Genomic DNA, 11893 nt, shown 5'->3' on the forward strand with positions numbered 1-11893 from the left:
GAATTATAAAGCGATGTAAGTTTTTATTTTTACAAATATACATAAAAGTATTTTGTTGTAACAGTTCCTATGTAATCATATTTACATTATAAATATTTCCATTATTATATTCATAATATAAACAAAAATTTACATTGATAAATTTAGAAACCTTTAGCTAGTAACCACTTTTTAACGCAAGATACATAATCTCCTCTAAACTTAATTTCACCACACATTTCATTTATTCTACTACCAAATGTTTTATTTGTTGTTTCTTTAATATGCTGCTTTAATTCTTTCTCTAATGTCCAAATATCTCCTTGTATTTTACGTATTTGCGTTACTTTTCTCATTCCCCTAAATTTTATTTGTAGATAAATAGGTAGCATATGGTTTTTTGTACGTTGTATGAAATAAGGATGGTCACTGGGTTTTGCTGTTGAATAACATAAAAATTAAAATAATTACCTATTATATCAGATTTATATATGTATATTAGTTATATAATATACAAAAATATGCTAACCAGTGGCTGGTTTCCATCCTGAAGGTAAATTTGTATCAGTAGTTTTTGGTTGTGGTATAATCTTATATCTCATTAAACGTTCTACATAGCTCCATTCTACCGGATCATTAGATATATCATAGTCGGTGTAATGAGAAGGATCTTTGTATATAGGCGAAGATTTGTAACTACTCCATCTCTTATAAATCTAAGAAAAAGAAAAGAGAAAATTTTTATTAACACTTTGTTTTCTATCAAATTAATACATTTCAATGACATAAGCAGTTGAACTTCATGGCGTAAGTCTATTAATGAAATAACCACATTTTCTTTTTTTATATTCTACAAAAAGTCGATTACTTTTATATAAAAATTTAATGAAAATAGATTGAATAGCTTATCAAATGTTCCACAATGCGTTTTGTAGTATTGTATTTAAAAAATAAAATCTTTAAAAGAAGGATAATTAGTGAAAGGTAATTAATAGCAATAAGACATTTTACAATGTTGCAATTTTCGATTATTTCCACCTATTACGTCGTATTAGATTATTAAATAAAAAAAAAAACTGTTTTAAATGTTTCTAAAGGATCTATGTCGTAATGGAGAGAAATAGAATAGTGTAAAAAAGGCGATAACAGAATAATATCATAGGATAGTGTTAGTAAATTATTGCAAGAAAGTGGATACACGCGCACATTGTAAGAATACGTGAGGCCCTTCGCTATCGCTGTTCTGAGAAAATCACTAACTACAGTTAGACGGTGCGATAAGATAGTTTGGCTTAATTAAAAGTAAAGGCGACATTAAATAAGTACATAAAAACGTAATTGTAAAAATTAGTACCTCGGTGATAGTCGGGGATGCGCACTTCACCGAATGTAGAGCTACGGGACCTTGCAAAATCGCTGGAAAGCACGAGCGTGTGAAAATACGAAGGGCAGCCATTTTGAGCTCGGTAAATAAGGGTCGCTGGCCGCCATTGGTGCGCACGGGCGCGTCTTCCTTTTCGTTCCTCTGCGTTTCACCGTGCTTTCTTTATCGCCTCGCTTTCTTACTCCTATATAAGTTTCGATTCTTGCGAGAAAGTTTCTATTAAATAGGATACGTTCGAGGGCAGAAGATCGGAACATCGAGCATTCGTCGCAAGGTAGAATTTCAATAATATTCTGCGGCTTTAGTTAGCGTGAACGTTGTATAGGATTAGAAGTGCCGCGTTGTTAGCTACTTTATCGAGGATTTTTTTGTTTAATCGGTTTAACATCCTATAAGATTTTTCGATCGTACAGTGAATTTGTGCCTCGTAGAACGTGAAGGGTCAATAAATAACGACGATTGGGAAGCCTATGGGGTTAAATTCTTTGAAATAATGTCATGCGATTAGCTTGAATAGGCTATGGACGTGGGAGAGGTCGCGCATTCGACCGGCAGGTGGCGGTAGCCTCAAAACAGTAGGACAGCGTTCAGACACCCTGCAACGGGACTGTGTTTTTCACGACATTGTTTTTCCCCTTTTCTCACATTAATCACGGATCTCCGACGGCATTTTCGGCCTCAGAGGTGAGTATAATCGTCCACCCGACTTTTTGACCTATCATTTTTCAAAATATTAACTTTATCGTGTCAAGCTAGATCTTAGAAATCTCGAATCGGGGCCGACCTTTTGTTTATTCGTGGCGATTTTTTCGCCACTATTTCTCCCTCGATTTTTATTACTTTGACCACATTCATCGGCAGATTTTCTAGTTCGGAAGTTAATACGCCTTACGCGCTTTCTTTTGAGCCAAGAATTTCATTGACCTGTCCATTATTACGGCAGATATCGTTCGAAATATTTCGGACCTGAGTTCCTTGACGGAGAAGAGGCGCTTCGTGTATCCATGTAAATGCAAAGTTTGTCACGTAATTTTTCTGACCGCCAGGGCCGCATCTACCAACCCTACTTCTCAACCGGTTGCTTACCTATTCGCAGTCAAGACGAATTATGTAGTTTTTCTACTTGGTGTACAATACATTTGTTCCTGCCTTATATTTAAGAGGAAAGGTATTTCTATTCTTTTATTCTATTTTATATATATATATATATATATATATATATATAATATAATATAATATAACTATATCTCGAATTCTTTCTTCTTTCTCTTTTCTTTCATTCATTAAATCAACATTTCGATCGTGTTTCGATTAAATACATTACACGCGATATGTTACAAATACAAATCGAAATATTAATAAATTGAAAGTATCTTCGATCTCCTCGTAAGATTTGCAATTAACAAATATGATTAATTTACCTCTGGATGCTTATTTATATTTATCTGGATATTTATTTATATATAATTTTTACATAGGTATAATTTTAATTATTCAGTTATATTTAATTTTTATTAAATAATTATTTTATTATTTGATTATTTTTTCTATGATTTATAATATAAATGCATAAGTATATTTATAGAGATATATATGTAATAAGATATGTAAACGTATAATTCAATCATGATATATCAAAATTAACGAGAATTAAAATTTTTAATTAATTTATATACTTTCGATATATGAGATTTAGTAGTAGTTAAAATTTTATTAGTCATTAATAAAAAATGAGCAAGGGGTAATTTTTCAGGAGCCCAATGTGGGTGGAAGTGAGATGGCATCCAGAGAAAAACGACCCTTAGCGCCTTCAAAATCAAAACAGAAGGCGAATAATGACTCTGGCTTGCCATCTAATGAGGTCAAAAGTAGAAAAGGCAAGTCTTTGACCAATATAAGGCAACAACAGCTTGCACGTGATATTTTTGAAGCAGTAGCAACGGGCAGTCAACTTCCTGCAAAATTAGAGGCAAGTTTGCCAAGAAAGAAGGTTTTAAAGAACCTCAAACGTAAACAGAAATTAAGAGTAACGAAAACTAATTTCATTAAAACAAAAGTTACCAAAAAAGTAGGAAGTAAAAATTTATGCAGGATAAATTCTGATATCAAGAAAGGTATCAAAGCGAGAAAAGTTAAGTCAATAGAGGAGAAAGTGGAAGAGGAGGAAGAAGAGGAGGAAGAAGAGGAAAAATCTTCTGATATCAATTTAAGAATTACAGAAAATCATATTAACGATCTAGAAAATAGCAAAACTGCTGAAATAACCAACAAAAGTGCCAAGATTAATCTCAGGACCAAGAAAAGCAAGTCCTTTACAAGAATTAGTGGCGAGCAGGATAACGAGGACAATTCGGAAAAAGATCAGGACGCTCTTGTTAATTCGAATACAAAAAGTAATACAAAGTATAGTAAGAGGACTAAACCAGGTGATACTGTGGACTCTTCCCCTAGAAGTGCCAAACTTTTAAAAAATACAGGACTGAAAAAGAGTACGATAAAGGAGAAAGAAAATTATACAAAAATCATAGAGGGAGATAAATATCTGAAAGGTAAAAGAGGCACTAAAGATACTGATTCTCTTAATAACATCAAAACTAATTCCGGCGTACATAAATTATCTAAATCTGTCTTAGATAACAAGAGCTCTATTGATCTTACTATCGACGAAGTTATAGCTTCAATGTTGAGTGATTCAGAAGTAGATAATCAGCAAGGTATTGTAGAAAAGGTAGAAGGAAAAATAACTAGGAGTAGGAAAATGTTGGTGGATGAAAATATTCCTGAAAGTGAAATAAAGAAGGAACCCGATTGTGATGATAGAATTATGTCGGAAGGAGAATGTGGAGACATTGAACAAGGAAATCATACTCAAACTACAATTCAATTAAGGAAGAGGTCAAATGTTTTGTTAAGCCAAAGGAGTTTAAGAAATGGAAAATTGCGCCAACTTTCGGATACAGTGGCTGCAAATGATGTAGATGTTAAAAGACGACGTAGATTAAATTCAGATGATCCTGCTGCATCTGAAACCTCGACAGAACAGATTTCTGATGGGAATGTAGATATAGAATCCTGTTTTTCTGAATCTAGTGGTAATTACTCTCAAATAACTGCAATAAATAAAGAGGAATGTATAATAAAAGATGATGCCTCCAAGAATTATGCCGAAAGTGAAACTGGTATAGAAATAGAAAACAATAATAATAGTGAGAGAGTAGATAGATTAAGTGAAATAGGACCAACATTACGTTCAAAGACAAAAGCCAGAAGTACGGATAGTGAAACAAAAATAGATGATATCAAAGTTGATGATACACGTGTAACATCTAAAAATGTAGAACTACCGGAAGAAATAAAGAAAACCAGTAGTTTAGACCAAGTTAGGAAAGACACAATTTTGTCAAAACTCACAGATAGGTCTAAAGGTCGAAGGAATAGTTTAAATATAGATATGAGGAAAACAGTAAATTCTTTTTATGGAACAGAGAAATCTGATGGCAATCCAAAGTCACAAATAGATCAGATGATAGAGAATATAAAATTAACAATTGCAAAATCAATTGAAAGTAAAATATTTGGTCCAGAAAAGAATCTTGGATTGAGTAAAAATTTTGAAATTCCAAAGATTGAGGAAATCATTGCACCGTTAAGTACTGAATCTCAGAAGTTGGGTTTGGAAGAGAATACTGATGAAGATAAACCCAATGCATCTAAGAATGAGAGCAAATCTGAAAGTTCTGAGAACTCAGTACCGAAAGTGGCTGATACTGCCAAAGAGATTGAGAAACTAGTCATGGGTGACATTGAATTGGTTGAAACTCAATCACAAAACACTCAAGATAGGGAGACTCCTAATATTGAAGCAGTCAATAAAATTCACAATTCTCATGAACCCTCACATGCTACAGTTAGTAAAGAAATAAATAAATGTAAAGATGTTAAAGAAAGTACTGAAGCTGATCAGGATTCAAATATTACATCTAAGATAGAAGAACGAATAGAAGATATTGAAAGTCAATCGGTAGATAATAACAAGAAAATATCTCCTTTATTGAGAAAATCAGGGAATTCAAATGATAAAAATTCTCAAGATAACATTGACGAGTCTGAAGTTGAAAAGAAATTGGCAACCACATCGGATGAATTATTGCATGATTCTCTTAAGGAATCTGTTATAGAAAAAACTGATGAACATGCAAATGAAGTTACTAATGAGTCTACTACAAATGTATTATCTTCTGCAGAAATAAACGAATCAGTAGATATACAAAGTACAATTATAGAAGTAAATAATGAAATGGATAAGACAAATGTACCTCAAGTAGAAAGTTTAGGTAGTGCTCATTGTTCAGAGGAGTCAGAAACCTTAGAAAGTATTTATTCTGATGTTGAAAGATTAGTGAAAGGGGATGAACTACCAGGTTTATCGGATACGGTAGAGAATATAGAAGCAACAGGTGAAGATGTAAAATTAAATGATACATGTAATAATATTACTGAAGATGAAGAAAGTTCTCTTGTTGAAATGGATGAACATTCTGCATCAAAATTTACTACTAATAAAGTAGAAGAAACATTGACTGGTCAAGATATAGATCATTTATCAAATGAAATTAACAAGCAAGACAAAGTTCATAATATCAATGAGAATGTTGAGGTACCTACTGCTCCCTCTGAATCAATGCAAAATCAGAAACATGACAGAAACAATTCTCATGTAACGCCAGTCATAAATAGTGACTTAAATTCAATATGCACCTCCACCAAATCTCCAGTATGTATTTCAAAGGAAATAAATGATTCTATCAAGGATGCTAATCACGATAAAGAAGATAATAAACATCAAAATTTTGATACATTAGTAGCCTCAAATGAAAATACCGTCGATAAGAAAGTAGATAATTCATTGAATACAGTTGTTGATGAAAAAGGTAATAAATTAACATCAGAAAAAAGTACAGATGAACCCAAAGTTACAAATGAAGAAAATAAAAGAGTTTTAAGGGTTCGTGATAAACAAAAGAAAGTGGAGAAAAGACCAACTTCTTGCAACAGAGAACATGAAAATACATCAAAATCTAGTACAGGAAGTGATTGCCAAACAACAGAAGAATTGAATGGACAAAATGATAATAAACAAAATCTTGAACAGAAAGCTAGTACTGAAACTATCTGTAACACTCCTGAAACAGACATATCTCAAAATAGCACCATGGAGTTTGAAACTAGTGATGTTTCCGAGCCTCATACTCGTACTAGACGTGGTAGAGAAGTGAAAAAACGTAAGGAAGATCAGCAGTTAAATAATACGTTGAAAAATAAACGAACCAAACGAGATATCAGAAAGTCTGACCAACAAAAGGAAGAAACATTGCTTGACAATGAAGTTGCCAAGATAAATGAGAACAACAGATCATTCCTTAATGATTATGACAATCTTGCTAAATGTTCTGATAGTTTTAGAGGTTTCTCTGAAGGCGGCCGTGATAGCTTAGACAAAATTCAAAATAACAATGACAATTTACGTAGTAAATCAGAAAATGATTTAGTAATTCCAAATGAACCAAATAGAACAGAAAAAGAAGGACGACTTTCGAGTCATATCGCAGACAATGATTTATCAAAAGAAGGAAGTAATATGAATTTGTTGGATGATTGTAAATCTATTAAAATGGGAGAAACTTCTTCTCAAAAAGATTTAGATGAGACATCTACTTCGGATGAATCATCTAGTAGTGTTAATATTACCGCGAAAATTTTAGAAACGCCGGAGGATAAAGCTAAAAAAGAATCTATTTTGAGATTATTGGGTTTGGAATCGTTGGAAAAAGCTGCAGAGAGATTAAATCATCAGAAAGCGAGGAAGGAACAATATACAGGTACATTGAAAACTGTGATTCGTGTACAGAAGGAAAAAGAAAAAGACAAAAAACGATCGAGATCTCCTTTGAAAATGGTTTTGAAGCAAGGACGCACCGACGGGGAAGGAGATTCGCCTGAATTTTACACCATACAAAAGGAGGTAAGACGGATTCCGTAAAATTCGATAATGATATTTAATAAAAAGAAACGTAACGTGAGGCATACAGAACTTGTCATTATTGACTTTTTTCTTGTTTTTTGTTTTATTTTCAGTTTGGAACCAGTGGTTTGGGAGATAGCAGCTCTGGTGCGAACCGAAAGTTCACTACTAACCACAGACACTCTTGCGGTAATCCTGGTTGTGGGCATAACTACATTGTTAATCGATCCTTTTCCTTCATTGCTTTTTCAATATTTTTTTATTTTCTTCTGTCCTGCATAAAGTGTTATTATTTAGCAGATTAGACACAAAGGATTGCTTAATTATTACATTTAACACCAAATTTGCATTTATAAGTGCAAACTATAATTAAAACATTTATTATGTAATGCTTGGCAATTCCTTTTTGTAAATCTCTATAATTTACCTGAAAAATAGTTGTGTATCTCGAGCAATTATGCATGTTATTTTTTTGCTACTGCTTCAAATTCTAAAAAAAAAAAAAAAAAAAAAAAAAAGAAAAAAGAAAAAAAAAAAGAAAAGAAACAAGCCAAAAAAAAGAGAAACAAAAAACAAAGGATGATGTTCTCTAACTACTTGTATTTTGCTCTACGGCTGAGTATTTCGAATAGTTCATTCGTAATCCCACCAAAACCTGCTTAAAAAATCAACGAATCGATTATGTTCACATTGTTATATTAATCATTATATCATTAAATATAACAGATGAAGATAACGAAGAAGCTCCGCCGAAGGATCGTCAGTCCCTTGTCATTCCTGAGAAATCATCTTCTTTTTCTATTCATCCAGGACGATTATGTGCGGACGTATGTTGTTATTGTTTTGGAAAATTTGGCTCTTTGGATACACCTATGCACTTGGCACAAATGAAGTCGGATGAAAGACGAAAGAAGATATTGAATATAGAAAGACACCTTACCAAGGATTCTTGTCTGTGTGACGCGTGTTATCGTCATGTAGATAGAAAGGTATCTATAAAAAATGATTATAATTAACAGAGCAATTGATTCTGACGTTATCTTTAATTAATCGACATTATTATTATTATTATTATTATTTATTTATTTATTTATTTATTTATTTATTTATAGGCGAACACTAGTCCAACGAACATGCAAACAAAGCCACAAAAGCAACATCGTCAATTGATGGTATCAAAATGTTCAGCCCGTGATTGTAGAGATCCAGCACGTCATCATGTTAAGCGACGTTGGTTACTTAAAATTAAGGCTGGACTTCAAAATCAGGTATTGATTTTTCTTCTCTTTTGATAAAAATCAGTATATTTAATACATTTCTCATGAAAATTAACAATGAACGATTGTATCGGTTATCGTTAAATAATGACTTAACTTTAATTACATGCGTATGTTTCATTTAGATAATAAAATGCATTACAGGTTGATATTGATTGGGAATCGAGTCAACACACGTCTATGTCATTCTGTGTCATTCATTACGGTAAAATCGAAAGGTTTTTGACCTGTGCACTTTGTAATCGAAGATTGGCTAGAAATCATACGCATCAGTTATCAAACGCTGAAACTATAGAATTAAATCAACGACTCTCACAACAGGCGATACCTGTTTCACTTGCTGCGGGCACTTTTGTTTGCAAGTTGTGTCGGTATTTCACACAGTTGCAAATTAAATACAAGGATCCTGAAAATATGAATATGAATCATAGATCTTTTTTTAAGAGCTATCGAAAAAGGTACGTCGTAATCGTTTTATTTTATATGATCGATTTACGTTATCGAAGATCTTTTGAAAAATTCTACAAACGTGTGATATTCTAGGATCTTACATTATCACGATATCGAGGTACTCGAGAATGAGGACGACGATTCTAATAGTCAATCGAAAGACAAGGATAAACGTAAAAAGGCTAAATGTACACCGGCTAAGAATGGCAGTTCGAAATCGCCAGACGTCACGGCAAATTCAGCCTCGGATAAGTCGACGCCCGAATCAATTAAAAATGAGGGTACAAATTCTGAACCGGACAATGATAATCGTTCTGTTAAAATTAATACGAACGATCCCATTCCTACAGACGTTCAATTCATTGGCGTTGAGGGTGCCGTAGAAAAATTGAAGAAAAGAAAAATACTCGAAGTGAATAATTATACGTCAGACGGTACGACAACGCCTTGCGATGGTTCGAACGAAGTCGTAGAGATTCTTGCTATGGACAAGGAAGTAACTTTGACGAAATTACCGAAAAGGGCAAGAACGAACAACGACATAACCCCTGTCGTACAACGACTCGGAGCTAATCCATCTATAAGCGTCCGTACTCTTTTCCCAGGCGAAGAAGAAATGAATCTTCATGCCAACATAGAGTTTACCAATGTCCGTGAGATAACGCCTCAGGGTTGGGAAAAGTGTGCGACGATGATTCAATATGACAGAGACACGAAACTTTTATGGCAAGAGTTACAAAGACCATACGGTAATCAAAGTTCTTTCCTGAGACATTTAATACTTTTGGAAAAGTATTATAGGGCAGGAGATTTGATATTGGCGCCTAACGCATCGCGTAATGCGATAAATTATTCTACGTCGGTTCAAAACAGATTGATATCGTACGAGGGCCCTGAAAAAATGGACGAACCGATAATGGAACCGATATCCTCCGAATTTAATAATTCTCGTCGTTTGAGCGGAGGATACGTACTCGAAAGGGACAGACTCTCGTTACCCACAGGAAGTTGTAATGCGAAGTCACCGGCGATACAATTAACGGCAAAGGGAAGTCCACCGCGTGTTCTCAAATTAAATCCGGGTGTATCAATTATAAAGAAACCGCCTCCTAGTTTGCAACGACTTAATTTACCGTCTACCAGTTCGGCCAATGGAAATATCAAACGTAAAGATAACTCGAAATTGCCGATGTCCTCCGGCGGTAAAGTGTTCCAGTTAAGCGAACCGGATTTTAAACGGCTGCAACATCTTAAGAAACAGAAACAAATGTTTAGTGAGAAACAGTGCGTAAGTCCTACGGGTGTATCGGGTAATCCAAATTCACCGCCGAATTTCAAATCTACGACGACGCAATATCAAAAAGCACAGCTGGCCGCTCAAACCCAATTCCAAAAGCACTTGAGAATGCAACAGGAAATGTTGAATCGTCAAAGTAGAGGTGATTTCGAGCCGCTTATATGTGACATACGTTTGTCGAATGAGAACAGTCCTACCCAAAATCTATTACATAATCTTAATCTGCCAAAGTCTATACAAGTGACTACAAAGCCATCTAATCCAATTCCAATTTTGCCAAAAATTCCAAAGTCATTGACGGTAATACCACAAACTGTAACGAGACCAACCGAGAAATGAAAGCCGAGAAAGCGGGGGAAAAGTAAGTAAATATAAACGCCTTCTTTAATAGAAAACTTGTCCCCGTCTCGCTGGGCCCGTCCGTACGTAAACACACTCTCTCCACATAAATAGATTCGTTCAAGAGGTCTCTTTGGATAAAACATGAATAAGGATCTTACGAATGTCCTTGTTTTTCTAAGATTCCTAGACGAGGTTACAAAGATATTGGAGACGAACAAAGTTGTTTGCAGGCAAATAGTAATAGCATGCTTTATATAAATGCGTTGTGAATGACGCATTTTTATCTTCGAGCTACGATAATTCGAATAATAAATGAGAATACACGATTTTACACACTATATTACTTAAGAGACGAGAAAGAATAAATTATATAGACGTGATGATATACATCGTCAATCGTGAATTAAATAGAAATATACACAGAGTATGTATATAGTAATCGTGCGCAAATTGAAGAAGGAGAAAAGGAAGAGAAACAGTGAGAGAGAGAGAGAGAGAGAGAGGGGGGAGATAGAGAGATAGAGAGAGAAAAAAAATATAAGATATTTCGATTCTAAAGATTTATCCCATCAACCAAAGTTTTTCTCATCTGTAAAGACAAATTTAGCGGGACTTGCAAATTTTGTTTGATTTCCCACTATGAGAAGTGCCTATATATAAATGACACAAATGGAGTCGTTAGTTTTTATCGGTATACGATGTGCATTAAAAATAATAATGATCAATGAACAATACGAACAATGATGATACGAAAAGAATTCCGACGACCTTGTGCTTTTGGGTTATTATAAACCTGTTACGTATCGCTCTTTATTTCATTACTTGTGTGTAAAAGTTTAACGAATAATAGGTAGCATACATTCTATATACTGGTTCAGAACATAAAGGTCTCTGCCTTTTGTGTCGTTCGAACAGATTCAAATAGATCAATATAGATCGTTATTGAATAAGTCGAATAATCTTATAGAATGAGATCGAACAATCAATGATGATGCTAGCCGATTTCATTATATCTTTCTTTTGAAAGAATTATATATTTTAAGTTCGACATGATAGCATACTTTTATCCTAGATGAAATGTTCTTGGGGTGGGATTGGGGTGATATGGTGGAAAACCTTTATCGTTCCGAACCGAAAAAACT

General features: G+C 33.9%; 2 protein-coding genes across 2 annotated transcripts in view; one reads left to right on the forward strand and one right to left on the reverse strand.

Moving 5' to 3' along the window:
* Positions 1-3: 3 nt before the first annotated feature.
* LOC124951930 (probable 39S ribosomal protein L49, mitochondrial) lies at positions 4-1669 on the reverse strand. Its single transcript, XM_047501059.1, has 3 exons — positions 1334-1669; positions 509-695; positions 4-418 (listed from the first exon to the last, which is right to left on the reverse strand). The coding sequence occupies exons 1-3, from the start codon at positions 1433-1435 to the stop codon at positions 144-146; spliced, it is 564 nt and encodes a 187-aa protein (XP_047357015.1). The 5' UTR covers positions 1436-1669; the 3' UTR covers positions 4-143.
* LOC124951928 (putative uncharacterized protein DDB_G0282133) overlaps positions 1239-11893 on the forward strand; it is an 11255-nt gene continuing 600 nt past the window's right edge. Inside the window, exons 1-8 of the mRNA XM_047501057.1 lie at positions 1239-2047; positions 2410-2531; positions 3117-7385; positions 7499-7574; positions 8112-8374; positions 8498-8653; positions 8807-9120; positions 9206-11893. The exon at positions 9206-11893 is cut by the window's right edge and continues 600 nt beyond it. Coding sequence (XP_047357013.1) covers positions 3141-7385; positions 7499-7574; positions 8112-8374; positions 8498-8653; positions 8807-9120; positions 9206-10748 — 6597 coding nt within the window. The 5' untranslated portion in view covers positions 1239-2047; positions 2410-2531; positions 3117-3140 and the 3' untranslated portion in view covers positions 10749-11893. The remainder of the gene's footprint in view (positions 2048-2409; positions 2532-3116; positions 7386-7498; positions 7575-8111; positions 8375-8497; positions 8654-8806; positions 9121-9205) is intronic.

The sequence above is a fragment of the Vespa velutina genome, chromosome 9 (assembly GCF_912470025.1).
Source record: "Vespa velutina chromosome 9, iVesVel2.1, whole genome shotgun sequence".
In the NCBI taxonomy this organism is placed as follows: Eukaryota; Metazoa; Arthropoda; class Insecta; order Hymenoptera; family Vespidae; genus Vespa; species Vespa velutina.

Excerpts from the sequence above, each read along its gene's own strand:
- LOC124951930 (XM_047501059.1), bottom strand. The coding sequence starts at position 1,435 with ATGGCTGCCCTTCGTATTTTCACACGCTCGTGCTTTCCAGCGATTTTG. Across the intron at positions 696-1,333 it reads CATCCCCGACTATCACCGAG|ATTTATAAGAGATGGAGTAG; the intron begins GTACTAATTTTT and ends TCTTTTTCTTAG. Across the intron at positions 419-508 it reads AGGATGGAAACCAGCCACTG|CAAAACCCAGTGACCATCCT; the intron begins GTTAGCATATTT and ends GTTATTCAACAG.